Source organism: Cheilinus undulatus, linkage group 7 (genome assembly GCF_018320785.1).
Source record: "Cheilinus undulatus linkage group 7, ASM1832078v1, whole genome shotgun sequence".
Classification (NCBI taxonomy): Eukaryota; Metazoa; Chordata; class Actinopteri; order Labriformes; family Labridae; genus Cheilinus; species Cheilinus undulatus.
In genome coordinates, this window is record NC_054871.1 from 52926909 (window position 1) to 52945779 (window position 18871).

At 42.8% G+C, this 18871-nt stretch overlaps 1 protein-coding gene across 4 annotated transcripts in view; it reads left to right on the forward strand.

The window, feature by feature from the left end:
• prrc2c (proline-rich coiled-coil 2C) overlaps window positions 1-18871 on the forward strand; it is a 98555-nt gene that overhangs the window by 37381 nt on the left and 42303 nt on the right. For all 4 annotated transcript variants that reach the window (XM_041791354.1, XM_041791355.1, XM_041791356.1 and 1 more), the window contains exons 12-15: window positions 421-593; window positions 7472-7721; window positions 7807-8017; window positions 10051-12483. In XM_041791354.1, coding sequence (XP_041647288.1) covers window positions 421-593; window positions 7472-7721; window positions 7807-8017; window positions 10051-12483 — 3067 coding nt within the window. The remainder of the gene's footprint in view (window positions 1-420; window positions 594-7471; window positions 7722-7806; window positions 8018-10050; window positions 12484-18871) is intronic.

Below are 18871 nucleotides of genomic sequence, written 5' to 3' on the forward strand. Positions count from 1 at the left end.
TTATTTTACAATTCATTGCCCAGCTCCAGTGAGAGTCCTTGGGAAATTTTTTGCCCTGTGAGGGGTCCCTAGCCCTGAAAAGTTCGAGAACCTTTGATGTAAGGAACATAGTGCAGTGTCTGCTTACCACCAACGGCCATCTCATCACTCAGCATGTTTGTATCATCTGCATGTATTTCACTGATAATTGAGGAAAAAGTGTAAATGAACCTTGGGCTGCTCTAACAGTTATAACATATTCTCATTAACTGTCATAGTTCAGGCTGAGCTCACCAGTATGACACAGAAATTGAATAGATCAATAAAAGCTTTTTAAAAGATGGATTTGCCTGATCACAGACTTGGAGTCTGGCAAATTCATCTGCTTTGCAAGATTATTGCGTCATTAAGAAACACTCGTCCCGGTTTGTTCTCTTGCAGTGGATGAACCCCACCTTTCTCTGCCTCACATGGACCCCCCTGGTGGAGAGGACATCTCTGTGGTTTCTCCACAGCTGGAAGGAGAAGCAGCGGCGGCGATGCGTCCGTCTCTCACCTCAGGATACTCTAAACAGTTTCAGAAGTCTCTGCCTCCTCGTTTTCTCAGACAGCAGGTAAGAGTGCCCAAGTCCAGTGTTTTGTTTGTAGTGGCTGAAATGTTGCCGGTCAAATCATCAAGCTAAGTTTCAGGTGCTAGTTATCAGGGGCCTCATGTACAAAGGGTACGTATGCACAAAAACGGGCCATATGTTCTTTTTCACAGCAAAGTTCAGATGTATCAAGAGTGAAATGACTGTGGAAATGTGCGTTGCCTCACGCCAACTTCATGGCGTGAGGCAACGCAACATTTCGACAGCTGTGGATCCTTTGGCGACACTTAGAGGTGATGCCGGGAAACTGTTATAATAAATAAATGTGATGTGCACATCAGAGACACATGAACAATAAACACTGATGAACAATTAACACACACGTGTCTGCAATTACACGAGTGGATATAAAAGCATGCACTAAGTGGTGAAAATAAATACAGTTAACAACAATGGCTTTAGCAGTATTAGAAGACATTGGAAATGGTTGCAATACGAAGAGAGCGTGTGTTCAGAGACAGAGAGGATTTACTGGCGCATGATGATAACTGGCTCATCAGCTGCTTTAGGTTCCGATGGCAGTCCTCCTGGAACTGAGCGCAGAGCTGCGGCTGGCTTTGGAGCGTGACAGGAGCCATGCGCTGCCTGTATCCATACAGGTGCTGACCACACTGGGGTTGTTAGCAACTGGGGTATTCCAGAGGGTTAGGGTTAGCCAGCCATGTGGGACAGAATTATCCGCATGTCAGCCACGTATATCAAATTACCATACGATGCAGCTGAACAGGTCAACATTAAAGCACAATTTGCAGTGAGAGCCGGTTTCCCTAATGTAATTGGAGCTATCAACTGCACATACATTTCTATAAAAGTGCCATCACATGATGAATTAGTATATGTCAACAGGCAAAATTTTCGTTCGATCAGTGTACAGATCATATGTGATGTGCAAATGCACTTAACCAACATTGTGGCGAGGTGGCCTGATTCAACAGATGATTCATACATTCTGCGTGACAGCATGGTTGAGAACAGACTACAAGCTGGCACTGTGCGCGATGGGGGGCTTCTTGGTGAGTACATTTATTAGTTTAATTGTCCTAATATTAATCCCCGTGATGCGCACTGAACATGTGCGCTCCTAAATACTATCCCGTCTTCACAGCATCATTACTAGTCAGTGTTTAAAGTTAGTGACTTTCTGTTTTTTGCTGGTTAAAGTACAGCTTCAGATCTTTCCAGCAAGCCCCTGATTGTCTCTGTGTGCATAGTACTCATGTTAATAACCCCGTGCGTAAAGTGTGAAATGTCTTAATAAGCCTCACTTTTTCCCAGGCACACTTCTGCATTAAATTGCAACGATAGTGTGTGATCCATGTAAGTAGTGTATAAAATTAATTAGGGGTGTGACGAGACACTTATCTCACAAGACGAGATTTTACACATTTTTTCAATTTTGGAAAAAAAATTCATGAGTGGATAATATGTCCTTTATACAACTGAAAGTGATAATTACAACGCATTCAGGTCTACTCAAAAATGTTTGAATTAAGTACTGAATAGGCTATCAATGCTTCCAAAGAGTATGTTTTGTCTAACTTTGAAGAGCATTAAAATGTACAAAATCTTTAATTTACTACACTATGCTCTCATCGCTACAATTATAATAACTATTTTTAATAATATTAAAAACAGTATAATATTATTATACTTAATTACATATAATAAAAAAATTTAGATTATTTTAAAGTACTTAAAGCACTGTGTACAACAGACTGAAATATAAAGAGCTGCATCAGTAAAATCAAACAATTTCTCATTCTCTTTAAGGACATCCATATTTTAAACACTAAAAACAAATTTCTGTCAACACGTTTGCTGTAGTTTAAAGAAATAGATTATCTTATTGTTTTGTGGTCTTTTTTTCTCATATGAGCTTTGACAGGGTTGGACACGATGCACAGATGAGCGTGTGTGTTAATGTGTGTGCGTTTGTGAGCGAGTGTGTCTCTCTGCTCTGTCTGCTGTCAGACAGCAAACAAGGAGCGTTTAACTGGAGCTAGAACTTCGCTTTTTGGAGCTAATCTATGGCACTCATACAGAGTTTGTTTTGCCAGGTTTACTACTACAGTATGCAGACCCTTTGTGCTACTCATGTTACGCGCCTGACTGATGATACGCACAGCCAACAGCTGATGGATGACATGACAAAGTAGCGACTCAAAGTTACAGAGTCACAAACAGCGGCACTACGAGCGTGTCTGCGTGCATACACGAGCTAAATAAACACCGTATTCTCCTCATGGAGAAGGCACAGGCTTTCACCTGCAGTATTTTATCAATTCACACCGTTATGATGATGCATAGGCAGATCATGTGCGGCTCAAGTAGCGCACGCGAGGGGTGTGGGAGGTTGGATACCGGATCAGCTCCGTTTTCTCATTTGCTCTCTCCCCAACAGTTTTATAGTGCCCAGGGCATCTTTGTGATCTTTTATAACTTCCAGTTTGGTATCGTCTTCTGTAAGGAGAGCTGCTGCTCCAAGTGTCTGCACAACATTGATCTCGCAAGATTAATTTTTCCGCGACGAGAAATCTCGTGGCATTTTGATCTCGTCACACCCCTGAAATTAACAAATGAAAACTGTAAATCCAGTTTACTTTGTCTGCTTTGTGGCAGCTCTCTGTTCAAACGGGGTGGGCCCCTCTTCTCCTGTCCCCCCCGCCTGTTTTGGTGGTGGGCTGCTGTTCTCCGCTTCACATCCACCTTGATGTCGAACTATTTCTTCTTCAATTCAGCATGTGTGCGCTTTTCTGACCCCACAGCACTGACAGCCTCACACGCACTCTCCCACTCACTCCTCTTGCATTTGCAGTTTATGCCGACAGCGTGTCAAAGAGGACATTTTTGCGCGCCTCCACTTCAGTGAGGAGCGTCTCCAATTCGCTTTCTGTGAAGTTCTTCTTCTTTTCCCCGTCATACTCATTCTTTTATTTTAATTTTCTGATCGTGCAGAGAGGGGGATCTCAGGCACAGGGCTCATTTATATATGATTTGCATATTTAAATAGGGGTGTGGACAGGGAGGGGTCGGGTACTCCAACATATGCACTCAATTCCATGTTGATTGGGATGTACAAAGGAAATGTGCTTGAATTCATGTGTGCCACACATTCATACATCTGGATAGTTTTATACGTATGATGTTTTCTGGATTAAAGCGTACGCCATGTTTCAGTAGGAAATCCACGCAAGTCTTTGTACATGAGGCCCCAGGTTTTTCAACTTTTATCCAAAGGGCCAGGGCTCCATATTCCAAATGTCCATCAGAAACTACTCTGTAGGCATCAATGAATGTGGTCATATGTAGGTGGCTGTCTGCCACGAAGTTTCACCTTTATTAACTTTATATATTGTGCTAAATTTTCTCATGGATTTACATAAACAGTGATGGGTAACATTACTTGTAAAAGTAGTTTGTTGAATTAATGCTTTAGGGAGTGCAGATGGTCGAGTGGTTTAAGGCGCTACCCATGTACGCGGGCGGCCCGGGTTCGAATCCGGCCTGTGGCCCTTTACCGCATGTCTCTCCCCACTCTCTTCCCTGTTTCCGAATCTATCCACTGTCCTTCCTCTATCAAATAAAGGCATTAAAAGGCCCAAAAATAAATCTTAAAAAAAAAAAAAGAATTAACGCTTTAGATACTGAGAAAAATAACATGTTGGAATACTGTTAACCTTGGAAGGCAGAGATTTGCCAGCCTCCATGTTCATCGGGCATATCCATCTTGAAAAGCTTTGTTTGTGCTGAACCAAAAATGGTTCAGTTCCATCATTGTCATTTGAGGAGAACAAGGCGGTAGCTACAGGCGAATTAGAGAAATATATGGATTTTTTTTCACCAAGCATTGGTAGATTGTTTGACCCTCTGAGACCAGCGCTGTCGTATGTGTAATTGAAAATAAATAACTTTTGAACTATGAATCGTATCCCTCCGTTGTGCCGTTCTAATGACGCTATCCACGCCTTCGTAGCTCTTGTAGAACATTTTCTTGTGAACCGTGAACTTGGTTGAGTTTCTGGGTATTGAAAGATTATACCACTCCAGTAACTCTGGTATTGAACATCTTTTTATCCATTTTTCTCTTAGCCCACTGCCATGTTGTCTGTGTCCCAGAATGCATTGTGACAGGCTGTGACAACCAATGACTGGCTGTTCCGTCATCTCATCATGCTTTGCCAATGTGAATAGACTTACGAACTGAAGGAGAAAACCTGTATGACTCAGAATAGAGAGAAATAGACGCAGAGAGGCTGTGATGTGTCACTCTGAGTCACTGCACTTTACATAATGACTCTAATTCCTAAAGGACTAAGGACTTCTTTTTTGAAATATGTGAATATTTTCCACAGAATGATTTTTTGGTTTCAAAGAGATGGGAGAACAAGTTTGTGCAAAAAACTTTCATTAATGTTAACTGTGCTTAATACATCTTTGAGTATAGTTTTCTGCTTTGTTTTGTTTTTATAGTCCCAGAACTTTTTAAAAAAAATTAAGTGGCATTACTGCAGCACACATACTCTTAAAGCCCAGCTTGTCCTTAAGAAGTGGATGCTTAGGGCTTGACTGCTCACCATGCGGTTGATGTTTTACAAGCTTTTTGAGACAAAGTCCAGGAGAGACAGTGGTTCCAAAATTTGCTTGGGGCTTAGCGTAACCCTCTGAGCACAAGTGACCTTTTTTTTACAGATTGTTCTGTTTGTATCTGACTGACTGAGGGATGCCACTTTCAGAGTCATACCATACAGAGTTGGGTTTGCTTGTACTGAAAGCCGTCGGCCATGGCTGCCTCCACTGCGGTACATAGAGCCATATATACAGAGTTGTGCTATGGGCGGGGTTTAGTTGTACTGAAAGCCTTCTAATGGCTGCCTCCACTGCTCTAAATACTAGATGTAGCTTTAGCATTTCGTCCGTTTTATTAGAACTGGACCACCTTTCTCTAAGAAAAAAAAAAGATTATAAAACACTAGGGGTGTGACGAGGTCTTGTGCCACAAGATGTCGCAAGTGTAGCGTCACAAGATGTCTTCTCGAGTTGAAAATCATCTCGCGAGATCCATATTGCCCGGACACCAGAAGCAGCAGCTCTCCTGACAGAAAACCATAGCTAACTGGAAGTTATAAAAGATCACAAAGATGCCCTGGACACTTAAAAATTGTTGGTTTGACAGCTAATGAAGAAACAGAGCTGATCCGTGACCCATTCAGATCATGCTCCATCCCCTGCCCCCTCCTCCGCGTGGGCTGCTCAGGGCTGTACATGATCTGCAAATGCATAATAAGTTCAACATAACAGTCCAAAATGATGAAATCCTTCTGCAGGAAACCTATGAGTGTGTGTACATGCGCAGACACACCGCTATTTGTGACTTTGTAACTTTGATTCAGCTGCTGCTTCGTCATGCCTCCTTCTTGTCTCCCCATCTGTCAGTCACACATCCATCAGCTGTTGGCTGTGCGTATCATCAGTCAGAAGCTTAACATGTGGCACAACAGGCTGTTGTTTACTGCAGGAGTAAACTTAGTAAAACAAACTCTGTTTGGGCGCCATAGGGTCCACTGTTAGCTCCAAAAAGCGAAGTTCTAGCTCCAGCTAAAAGTGCCCTGTTTGTTGTATAACAGTAGGCAGAGCAGAGACACACACTCTCTCACCAACGCACACACATTAACACACACCCTTATCTGTGTGTCGTGTCCAACACTGTCAAAGCTCATATCAGAAAATAAAGACCACAAAACGATAATTAAAGCTATTTCTCTAAATTATTGTAAAAACTAACAAACATGTTATTGACAGGAATATTTCTTCTGAGTGTAAATATGGATGTACTTAAAGAGGATGAGAAATAGTTTGATTTTACTGATGCGGCTCTTTATATTTCAGTCTGCTGTAAACAGTGCTTCAAGTACTTTCAAAATAATCTAAATACTTTTATTATTAATATTAGAATTGAAGCAATGGGTGCACAGTGTAGTAAAATAAAGACGTGGTAGACTATTAAAATAAAGGTCTGATCTGAAGAGCATTAAAATTTAGTCTGAGTCAGAGACAGAAAAGAGGGACAGAAGAGATGTGTTCGCTCTTCTCCTGTTTGTTTCGGCATGGATTTAATATCCTTATGTTGAGCTTGTCCGGTATGTCAAGGGTTTACTGCCACGTTAGCTGTTAGCTTGGATGTCGCTGTAGCAGAGAGCCACACCAACTGCTTGTCTTGGCAGAGATGTTATTACGCGTCTCCTGTAGTGATGTGTCTCCTCCCTGCATAAGGATCACCGAATAAAGTGAGGATATTTTCTCCTCACTGTTCTGCTATATCCAACACCATAAAGACACTTCCTCATCAATGTAAGTTTTGTGGTTGACTCGATGTGTCTGTGAATTTTGTTTCTTTGTACAACTTTTAACCAATCAGATGCGATAAAAGAAAAGCATGAGGGGAGGGGGGATGACATTGCTCAGGGCTTCGTCTCCATTCACAGAGAGAGAGAAAAAGAACGGGAGAGAAAATGTAGCTATATGAATTCAAGTAACCAGTAACAATAAATGAGGTAGAAAATAATAACAATGAAAATGATGATAATAATAAAAGAATAACTGCCAGAACATACATTTCAGTCAGGCATTTTAACAGGCATCCCAGATGGTTGCAGTCAGCCGTATACTAGGTGTAATCGTAATGATTGTCCTTTCCACTGACTTCCACCACAAGTAAAATTTAGACTGATGTAAAACACTGAAACAGCCACTTAGGGCATGGAATACACTACTCATTACATATTTCTATTATTGTTTAAAACGATATAGCTTTGTTTAGTACAGTCTTTAACTTCTTCCTGTAGGAGCAGATGAAGCAGCAGCAGTGGCAGCAGCAGCAGCAGGGGGGTGGGGGCTCCATGTCTCCATCAGGCGCTGGAGGGGTTCCAGCCTCCCAGCAGCAGCACCGCTCCATGTACCAGCCCATGGGCCCCCACCACCAGCACCTTGCCTCCATGGGGTTTGACCCCCGCTGGCTCATGATGCAGTCTTACATGGACCCCCGCATGATGTCAGGAAGACCCCCCATGGACATGCCTACCAATATGCACCCAGGTAGGGGATCATGGGACAGAAATTCTGTTGTGTTTTAGTAATTTAATGTATTGGCTCTGTATTGACTTCTCTCTGTTTCCTGAAGGGAGAATGCCTCCAAAGCAGATCATACGCAGAGAGCCTGGAGACAACTCCAGCTCTAGCTCTGACTCTTTCGACCATCTTACCCGGCCAATTAGAGACCATGGCTTGCCCTCAGACTCCCGCATCGTTTGGGGGTCAGATCCTTATCCACAGTCTGAGCCATTACCGTCTGTGACTCCTCCCAAAGGACGGGACGATAACAAAGAGCCCAGGTAAAGAAACGTGTAATCCGCGTAATGCAGCAATGCTGTGCTCCATCCTGCCATGAGTTCACTTCATAGGAAGCTTATAAAACATTACAAAATACCTAAGTGCCTAAAATAACCATTAGTCATCGATTAACTTCATCTGTTTCACATAAGAAGCAGTAAAAATAAGTTTGGTTTTAATTGGGCCTGGCGTTGCTGCTGCTCCCCGATGCAGCGCACATAGTTTTTAATAGAAATAGAAATAGGAAATCAAGATTAAAGTACTTTTAAACTTACATTGTTGTGGCTCACAGCACAGCAGGCATAGGAAGTTTAACAGTTTGACTTTAACAAAGACTATACTGCAGTGCTATGCAGTCCTGGGCCAGGCGATGGTGCACGAGTTTTTATCCACCGGTATGCATGTGCGCGTTTGATGTTTGCCAAATTGGCCTGACATCATTAACAGGAGTCCTGTTATCGCTTTTGAAGCATATTCACACTAGGGTTGGCGTAGCTAAATAGTTCAGTTAATTTATCTAATAAGACACCACAAGATTTAAGAGTCTGTTAAAATAATTAACTTTTTTTTTTTTTTTTTTTAACAGGGGTTTGAAATCCTGGTCTGTAATGCTCTTTTAAACTATTATGAACCTCCCACCACTAGAGGCCGCTGTGGCTTTAGTAAATGGCCACTGCCTTCCTGCCTGAGCTTCCCCATAGTTTAAAATGACTGCTTGATTGGCCCTCTGTCAGCATTAGCTTTTGGTTTGTCCTAATGCTTGCAGCTATTGCCGCTTCATATTCTATTTGTAGTTCGTCATAAGGATGATGAGTCAGTTGACTTAGAGGAACTGATGTGTGAAAACTCACTTTTTACGACCTGTGGGATTGTTGTGGTGCATGTTTTACAAACAGCCTTGTTATCCTCCTATGAAACACTGAAAGACAAAGACTCCCACAGTATTAGTCAAGTGAAGATTAGTCCTGCGTGTTTGCTGCAGTTGGTTTCTGAGCAGCAGAGGCCTGTTCTTCTCTGGGACATACTGATGGGCCACTTAGTGCCACGCCACCTACCTTCCTACTTTAGAAGGTGTAGTCTCATGATGGGGTCAAAAAAGACCTATATTATCAGTGGATTTTATCGGACATATTTTAGTATCGGAATGATACAATTCTGTAAAGTATTTGCAATGTTGGCCGATAATTATCAGTATAAATAACTGTTGTGCACCCCTAGTTTCTGTTTTCCTCAACTTGTTTGTGAGGCAGCTAGTAAAGAAGCTAGCTGCCGCATCGCTGAATCACTGCTGACTGCTCCCCCTCTGTATGCGCATGCAATCATAGAGTGAAATAAATGTGTTTAATACCTGTGCAAGCCACACAGTGTTTAATTTGTGCAAACTGTATATTCAGGCAGATTTTTGGCTTGTAAAGTGATGATGTTCCTTCCTTTCATTCAAACGCTGCTCTCAATTTTTCACTGTTCATCTTACCATGTCCTTATTGATACATATCCATCAATGTTTGCTGCATGTAATATCAATAAGAAAGCTAATGTCAGTTACGAACCAGCCCACTGTATATTGCAGAGATTAACTTTGTGAACAAACTCTGTTATAGAGTGCTTTCTTTTCCCCCAAAACTGGAGGTGTCGTCACTAATGAATGCGACATTCTTGGTCAAACGCACACAGACTCTATAGAAGGCAGAGCCCAGGCACACACTCACCAGCATGAACCAGAAGTGTGCTACTAGTCAAACATATATAATTGTATAATATCATATAAGAAAAAAAGACCACAAAATGATTTCAGGGGAAAGAAATCTGGAGAGTACTTAGAACTTTTTGATGGCAGATGTTTTGTTCATGTTGTTGGTGACACTTGGTAGAGGATGAGAAGTAGTCTACTACTATTGAAGTCATGCAGCTTCTTATATTTCAGTGTGTAATGATTAGATTTTAAGAATGATTTTTGAAATGGAGGGACAAGATTTATCTAACAGCTTCTGTTATCTTTACAATTTCCCCTAATGCCTAATGTGTTTGTCTCCAGGATGGACACTGGTCTGGATCTGGACAGAGGTCTCCCTCCTATGTACACCCAGGACCACAGTGCTTTGGACTCACATAAAAATAACTTCTTCCAGGACTCTTCAGACTCCCTATCAGCCTTCACCCAGGGCCCAGAAAGTGCAACAGGGCCTATGGACAGGGCCCCTGTCAGCTCAGCCTTTGACCCTGAGGAGCCTGGCCTCCCCAGCGGGGAGGAGGTGGAAGCTCTGGGACAGGCAATGCTCCAGAGGAGTGTCTCTCAGGGCTCAAGCCACTCCCTGAAGCTGGACGAGCCCCGCTTTGAGGCTCTCCCTTTGGGAACAAAAACACTGGAGCTCCAGGACTCAGAGCGGTCCGATGATAAGCCTCAGACTGAACTCTACCCCCAGCCTGCTGTGAGCAGCAGCAGGGCTACACCTCCTGCCGATGGATTACACAAACAAGAGAAGTTGCCTCTGCCAGCACCCAGCAAGCAGAAAGCTGAGCTACGCTGGGGGGGCCGATCAGGGGCTGGACGCAGAGAAGGACCTGGAGGGGAGAGGCCTGTCCGAAGATCTGGACCCATAAAGAAACCAGTCCTGAGGGACATGAAGGAAGAGAGGGAGCAAAGAGAGGAGAGGGAGAAACGCCACGAAAGGGGGGAGAGAGGAGAGCGGTCCAAGAAGGAGCAGTCAAAAGCGCCCTCTGCCGCTGCCGCCGTGTCAGACGCCTCCAGACCTCAGAGCGAGAGCAAAAGAGATGCTGCAGAGGCACTAGAGGGAGAGAGAGTGCGGGACTCTCAGCCCTCATCTGGAGCTCCCACCTCCTCGTCTCAAGAGGAGAAAACTGACAAACTACCCAGCAATGACAAACATCCAGAGCCTAAACTGCCCTCCAGGAAGGAGTCCAACCTGCCACCGCGAGGCTACCGCCGGGACGATAGAGAGAGAGAGCGGGACCGGGAGAGAGAGCGGGACAAAGACATGGACAAGGACAGGGACCGAGAGTGGCCTGGAGACTCAAGCTTCAAAGGGCGTGGTCGAGGGGAATATTACTCAAGGGGCCGGAGCTACAGGGGGACGTACAGTGGCCGAGGCAGAGGGAGTCGGGGTCGAAGCCGGGCAGAGTACCCATACAGGGAGCCTAGATCTCGCTCTGATCTCCCATCTGCCGGGGGTGCTGCAGCATTTAGAAATAGAGAGGAGAGCGAGACGCGCAGTGAAAGCTCTGACTTTGAGGTCATTCCTAAACGTCGACGGAGGCGGGGCTCAGACACCGACTCTGAGAGCGAAGGGGGCCGGGAGTCTGCCAGTGATACGGGGCCCTCTGACCGGGAGCCCAGCACCAAACCCAGCCGTCCTCTTAGGAGAGAGCTTCCAGGGGATGCTGGCTCAGGGCCCCATAAACCAGGCTTTGGGGCCCCTCATCTGGGGGAAAAAGGGGCCCTGAGAGGGGACGACGACAGCAGGCCAAAGCCTGGCTTTCTCCCTAAAGGAGAGCCATCGAGGCGAGGGCGAGGAGGTCTGTACAGCAGGAGAGGAGGAGCCAGGGAGCGCGGTGGCCCCCGTTCAGCCCCGCTCAGACGGGCTCCAAGAGACTCCTCCTCCCAGTGGCCCTCCAAACCAATGGAGACATTCAGACCTGAAGATGCCGAGTCCACACCCAGATATGACAATCACCCCACTGACCGACGGCCCCCAAAACCTGACGGGAAGAAATTTGGGGACGGGGCCCCTCAGAGTAGTAGAGAAAGACCCCGTAGATCTAGACCAGCACGGCCCCCGAGGCAGGATAAACCCCCTCGCTTCAGACGGCTGAAGGAGCGGGAGGCTGCAGTGTTAGCGAGTGGTGAGACGGCACCCAGCCCCCCAGTCCCTCTGCTCCCAGTGCCTGCTGCTGCTCTCCCAAGCTCTGCCCCCACCCAAGTGTCCCTGTCCCCAACCCTGTCCAGAGCTCCAGGGACACCTCTCACTGTGCCTGCAGAGTTAGCAGCCTCTGCCCCTGCCCCAGACCTCCCCTCCCCCACAGAAGCCCCCCTCCCTGAGTCCAGCAGCCCCCCCATTACAGCCGTTGGCACCAAGTCCCCCGACCTGTCCAATCAGAACTCTTCAGACCAGGCCAATGAGGAGTGGGAGACAGCATCGGAGAGCAGCGACTTCAACGAGAGGAGGGAGCGTGAGGAGAGGAAAGGAGCACAGGAGGCTGATAAGGAAGCAGCCGCTGCCTCAGCTGCCCCACCTGCCCCTCCACAGGGATCTCTTACCCCAAACAAAAGTCCCCCTGACGGAGGAGTGGCCCCCAAACGTGAAGGAGCTCCTGCAGCCAAGAGGAGTTTCTCCAGCCAGAGGCCGACAGAGAGACAGAACCGGAGAGGAAACAGTGGAGCCAAACCGGGCCGGAGTTACACAGGGGGCAAAGGAGAGAGGAGGGGAGGGACCAAAGCTGGCCGCAAAGGGTGAGTGTGAACAATCGGGTCCTTGTCTTAAGTTTTTAGACTTTTATTGTCCGCTTTCACTAACATGCTCAAAATGAGGCTGACTCAGTGAACAGTTGACAGATTTATTCAGACAGCATAAACTTGTTTAGTAGACTTGCTGCTAAAAGAGTCTACAGTTAACTGTAGATTTAGTTTTTTCGTGTTCTAAGTAGGGATGTGGATCATTAAAATTTAGTTACTGATACCTTATCAATACTCTTAATGGATCCGAGTCTTTGCTAACACTACTGTTGGTCCTTTTCTGTTGACATAAAGATAAATCCATCTGCAACAGCAGCAGTCTTAGCTTGGGTTTTAAAGTTTAAACGGTCATGAGTCCTTTTGCCACATCTATTGATAGAGCTGAAAAATCAAATTTTCTCATCCTCACATTTGTATTCGTGAAAGGATCAACTCAGTACACCACACACTAACAGACTGTGTTCATCTGCTACCAGATTCCTTGCCAGGTCTCAACTCTCAAATAGGGGTGCGCGATAAGACAATCTCAGATCGTGAAGAAATAGACTGTACTGGTGATCTGCTTAATCTGTTTTATCGTAGGATTAGCTCTTCTACTTCTCGCTCTTTGCTCCCTCCCCTCCCCTTCTGCTCCCCAATGCAGCGGAGACTCAGGCTAAAAGTGTAAGTGAAACTTAAGAGTTAGTTCTCATGACAGTTTCTAACTCTTATACGAAGCTTCGTCTTGGTTTTCTAAACCATCAGTGTGCAAAAAAAAAATTTATTTATTTGCACAATCTGCACAAAGCTTGCCAGCGTTTTTTTGATGAGCTCTAAAGACAGCATCCTCTAGTCTGCGGAGGTTCCAACAGAGGAGAGAGATGAAGCATATCACGGTCAGCAGAGTAAAGTGTGTCTGAGGCAGATAGCCCACTGTTGTAACTGTTACAGCCGACATTATTTTGCTTCCAATTATTATTTTCTGAGTTATTTACAAGCCTTTCCACCTGGCAAGTAAACTTCAGGGTAACGCAGTCACGGGTGAAACGTTATAACATCAGCGTCTTTTTACGGAGGGAGGCGGTGATGTCCGCGAGGTCCAGACATGGATCATTATTAGAAAATGTTTTAAACAGTAAAATCATTGATTTACATGCCTTATTCAGAGCAGTAAATCAAAGTATACACGACCTTTTTTAAATAAAAATCAAAATTGCATTAAAATAATGTACAGTCACTACTTAACTGCATAACCACATGTCTCAAAAATTCTTCAAATGTGTGTCATATTTATATTTTCTTTATATGGCAGTCTGTAATCAAGGCTGAAGTAAATGTGATGTTAAATTGCATACTGTATGAACAGGCTGCTTGTTTAAAGCTTCAGCTGACCATATACCATATACTTTAAAATGCAAATCAAAGTTTCAAAATGTGCTTAATAAACAGTAAAGTAGATTTTAAAACACAGACGAAGGCACACATAATAATTCTAAAGTGGTGCAGAAAATTTAGAAATTGGTTCCAGAAGACAGAATAGATCTGATGTTGGCATTTAATAAAGAGACTAAACACGTCTTACACTGCACTGCACAACAATATCTACCGTCATGATATTGTGAGTGGGGTTTAACAAAAGCAATGAGATATTTTACCCATCAGGGGTGATTTAACTTAAGGAGAGAGGGAGAGGGCAAACAGAAGAAGTATTCGAGCAGCGCAATGCATTATCTTAATTTGCTGAAACGCAGAATGAAGAGAGTGAAGCAAAGTGTGGTGTGGGACTGTTTCAGTTTAGAGAATCATTGAGAAACAGTCATTAGTTACCAGTTTTTGTTATGTATGGTAATGTTATATATATCTGAGTTTCCGTTAGCCGGCATTTGCCGGTAAAAAGGGCGGAAGTCTGGCAGATAAAAATATAACCGGTCAAAATATCTGGCAGAAAACATGCAAATGACCAGATAAGTAAATACTGAATGCTTGCAGATTATATTTTGTGTAACCTAGAAGATATGTTGCGAGAATGCATTAATATAAACTAAAAGTTGCCTAATCTTACTACATCTACTGTCCTGCGGTGCTGGGGTTGTTTATCTCCTCAGATGGCAAGCACATGGCTAATTATGTATGCACAATGACGTAAAACCCAAGCCTTCTCTCTAAGTAAGTGCAGTACTGCTGGGACTGTGCTGGAAAAGTTTGACCATAACATTCTCGGAAAGCAGAATTTTGATCTAAGTGAGGTTTTTCTGGTTAACCAAAGGCTTGATGTCATCAGCGGTATGGAGGGATTTTGTGTCATCACTGCGAGTAATGAAGACGCTGAAACAAAGGAAACTGTATAGCTGAGTGTTGTAAACACTGATGCAGCAGCAGCAGCAGAGAGAGAGAGAGGCCTACGCCGAGCAGATTAGTGGACTTCGATAAACTACCTATGACCTCAGATAAAGTTGGACTGTAGTCAACACAGAATCACATTGTGCAGAACGGCATGGACCGCTGGAGCTGATAAGACGGCTCTGTCTCTCCTCCTCATACGTAGCTAGCTGTTAAGGCTCGGGATGTCTTGGATAATTAGCAGGAGTAGTCTTGGATAAGCTGTTAATGAAAGGAGGACTGGACCGGATCTGCTGTGGAGCTTTTGTCTTTTCGGGACTAGTCCAAATAAACCAGGATGGTTGGATTTCCAGCTTTAGCAGAGGTTACAGTTAACTATATCATCATGAGGACTGATATTGGCAGCTGACGGTAAGACTCATTTTTCATTTGAAATGTGGAGTTCTAACGCAGTGTCCAGTTAACAGAGCACCTTTTTCTGTGTTTGGATGCTTTGTTGTCATTGGAGGATGGTATTTGGCTGTTGTAGGATGCTGAGTTATGATGGCATTGGCAGCCAATGTGCTAACAGGCTAACGGTGGTTATGTGAAGCTAACTGTTGTTGTTTATGAGTTCAATGTGGGCGTGTGTTGTGTGACTGACTGCGTGTGTAAGGAAAAGCTTGCAGCTTTCATTTTGAAACCACTTGCACAGAGAAAAATAAGAGAAAGTCTGTGTGCAGTCATTTCTAGGGTTTTAATCATGTGTACGTGTCTACCAGTTTGTAGTAACAGGGTAATAATTACTCAGGTTTACTGTCATCCTGGTTTCTACTGTCTCAGTTTTGAGTCAGGTCTGGAAACAAAAAGGTGCCCTCTCTCCCGTTTAGCGCAGACTTGTATGTATCAGTGTACCACAGAATATCAGATTTATGCGTTTTTGCAGTGAAATAATATTAAAGCAAATGTCTGACAGTTGTTCTTAACGGCCGGAATTCTTGAGGACTGCCGGTCATTTTGACTGAGGACAAAAAAGTCTAGCGGAAACGCTGTTATACATATGCCCATGTATGTGTGTTTTCATACATACATAACGATTAATCAGTTAATTGATCGTTAACATTAATGATGCTCGAGTTGGCAGGTTTCTTCCAAACACCCATCCCTAAATGTGGGATAAGACCTCTCCATATATATATATATATATATATATATATATATATATATATATATATATATATATATATATACACATATACGTATAATGCATTGGCCAACAGGATGGTGCAGAAGAAATAGAGAAAAATCAGAGAATCAGAGAAATGGTTGCTTTTTCTGGTCACTAACTTGCAAATTTGTCTTAGAAATTTAATGAAAAAAAATTGTGATGAAATCAAGATCGTCATCTGGCCGTAAAAAAAAATTGTGATATGATTTTTTTTCCGTATCGCCCACCCCTACTCTCAACCCACCAAATCATGCACGATCAGACATATCTTTAGAGTTCACAGGCTGTTAGCTACATGCTAATTCCATTGCAGCTTCAACTATAGTCCCTCACTTCACAGTTTGTCTGTGGTATTTTTTTACAGTACACGTTGCTTAACACTTGTTAAGATGTAAAGAAATAACCAAGTTGGCTGTCCATTTCTGAAATCCATCTAACTTTATGCTTCCTGTTCACTATTGTTACTATGGCTTTGTTTTTATTTAGTTCCTCCTTCAGTCAGCCTGCTTCCTGATCGGCTGTTGCTCCATTCATGTTTCAATTCTGCTTGTGTCCACTCTGCTGTCCTCAGTGCTCACCCTATACAACAGGATTTCTGGTCATAATCATGAATATGTTTGACATTTATGACCTCAAGTCTGAGTATCAGTTTTGAGAGTGATAAAGTTAAGACTTAGACACCGCAGACAACAGGATAATCTGAAGAGATAATCTTAAAAACCATCCGATATTCAGGCCTTTGCTGACTTTGGTTAGAAGGGGGGATTTAGGCAAACAATTGGCATGATTATTGTGGAGTGTGTGGCCTGCATGAGCTGACCTTGGGCTTAAGGCTGGGTGATTAAAAGGAAATTTAGATGTAATTATAGGGAAAACTGCAGTTTTCAAATTGCAGAAGGTGCAGTCTTTCTTTGGCCAGAAATGCTTGTCAAAAAACATCTGTAAATGATCATTTCCTTATAAGTGCAACAATTCATATTGCATGATCAATGAGTCAAAATAATTGCAATTTGATATTAAAGATGAGAACCTTAACCAAAATTGCATATCAATTTGCAATCGCAATTTTGAGGGACAAAAGATCATAATAAGATTTTCCCAAATCATTCATCCATACCATGAACCCATCCTAGTTTAACCGTTAAACAGCTCTTAATGAGCAAAACAATGTCTTTTCTGCTCTCAACACAATTTTGAATAATGGCCTAATATTTTTTAGGGATGCATCGATCCACTTTTTTTCAGTTCTGATCTGATTCTGATAAATATGTTCTGATTCCGATATATATATTTGTATGTATATGTGTATGTATATATATATATATATATATATTTGTATGTATATGTGTATGTATATATATATATATATATATATTTGTATGTATGTGTGTATGTATGTATATATATTTATGTATATATATATATATATTTGTATGTATGTGTGTATGTATGTATATATATATATATTTGTATGTATGTGTGTATGTATATATATATATTTGTATGTATGTGTGTATGTATATATATATATTTGTATGTATGTATATATGTGTGTATGTATATATATATGTATGTATGTATGTGTGTGTATATATGTATATATGTATATATATATGTATATATGTATGTATATATATATGTGTATATATGTATATATATACATATGTACATATGTGTATATATATATATATATATGTGTATATATATATATATATATATGTATATGTATATATATATGTATATGTGTATATATATATGTATATATATACAACAATGCTTACCCTAAATAGCATAACTCAAGTAGGTTAGATTACTACTTTAACAGTCAGTTAAACTGATTACCTATCATTTTTTATAAACACGTGCTTGAAATCCCTGTCTATAATGCTCTTTAATGAACCTCCCGCCACTAGAGACCGCTGTAGCTTCAGTTAATGGCCGCAGCCTTCCTCTCTGACCCATCACTGGATGTAAGCAGATACTGCTTTCCCACTAAAATTAGCAGGTAAAAGCGGGGTTTTGAAATGTGTGTAAACCCGCTAACAATCGGCGAGTGACTCCTTTCCCATTGCTAGCAGACTCGGGTCTGATCGCCAGCAGACGAGCTGCGTGGGTGTGACTTTTCCTCAGGTGCGTCAAGCTGATGTTATCACGTTGGAGACATCATCATCATCAGCGCACCGAAACGTAGTTATAAAGCCCAGTTTAGACCAAAGATTTGCTATGCAAGACGGTTCAAGAATGAGTTGCATCAGTCTGAACTCAGCGTTGCAGCTAGAATGAAGACATCTGATGGAGTCGCCAGCAATTCAGCCTGTTAAGTCATAGAGAGTGGGTTTATGAAGGCAGCAAGCAGTGAAATGTGAAAAGGGAAATATAAATTTCGTTTTGAAAGGCTATATAGGCCCCTTGCAGCACAGCAATGAAATTTCATAGCACATATAGAACCAAAATGCTTTTCTAGCTCAGTCTTTCTATAACAAAGATATCCACTGAGAATAATTAATGTTTTTCTGACATATTCAGCTCCTACAGCCTTCAGTTTCTCATGGATTATCCAGTAAAGCGCAGCACAGACAGAATAAAGTTTCTGTGCAACAACACCAACAATAAAGAGGATCCATGAGATCACAACAGGCAAGTAATAGAAACGTATTACTTGTATTAATATAAACATAGGCACGTTAAAAGATAGAGCCGATAAAAACCTGTGTCCAGGTCAACCTGTGTGCAGGGTCAATTGACACGGGTCTGAATGCTGATTAGAGCCTTTCCCACTGCCGACAGGAGCCGACTGTTTGCGTGTTTAAACTGTTTTTTCGGCCAGTGGGAAAGGGGTAAATGAGAAGCTCGGCGGTG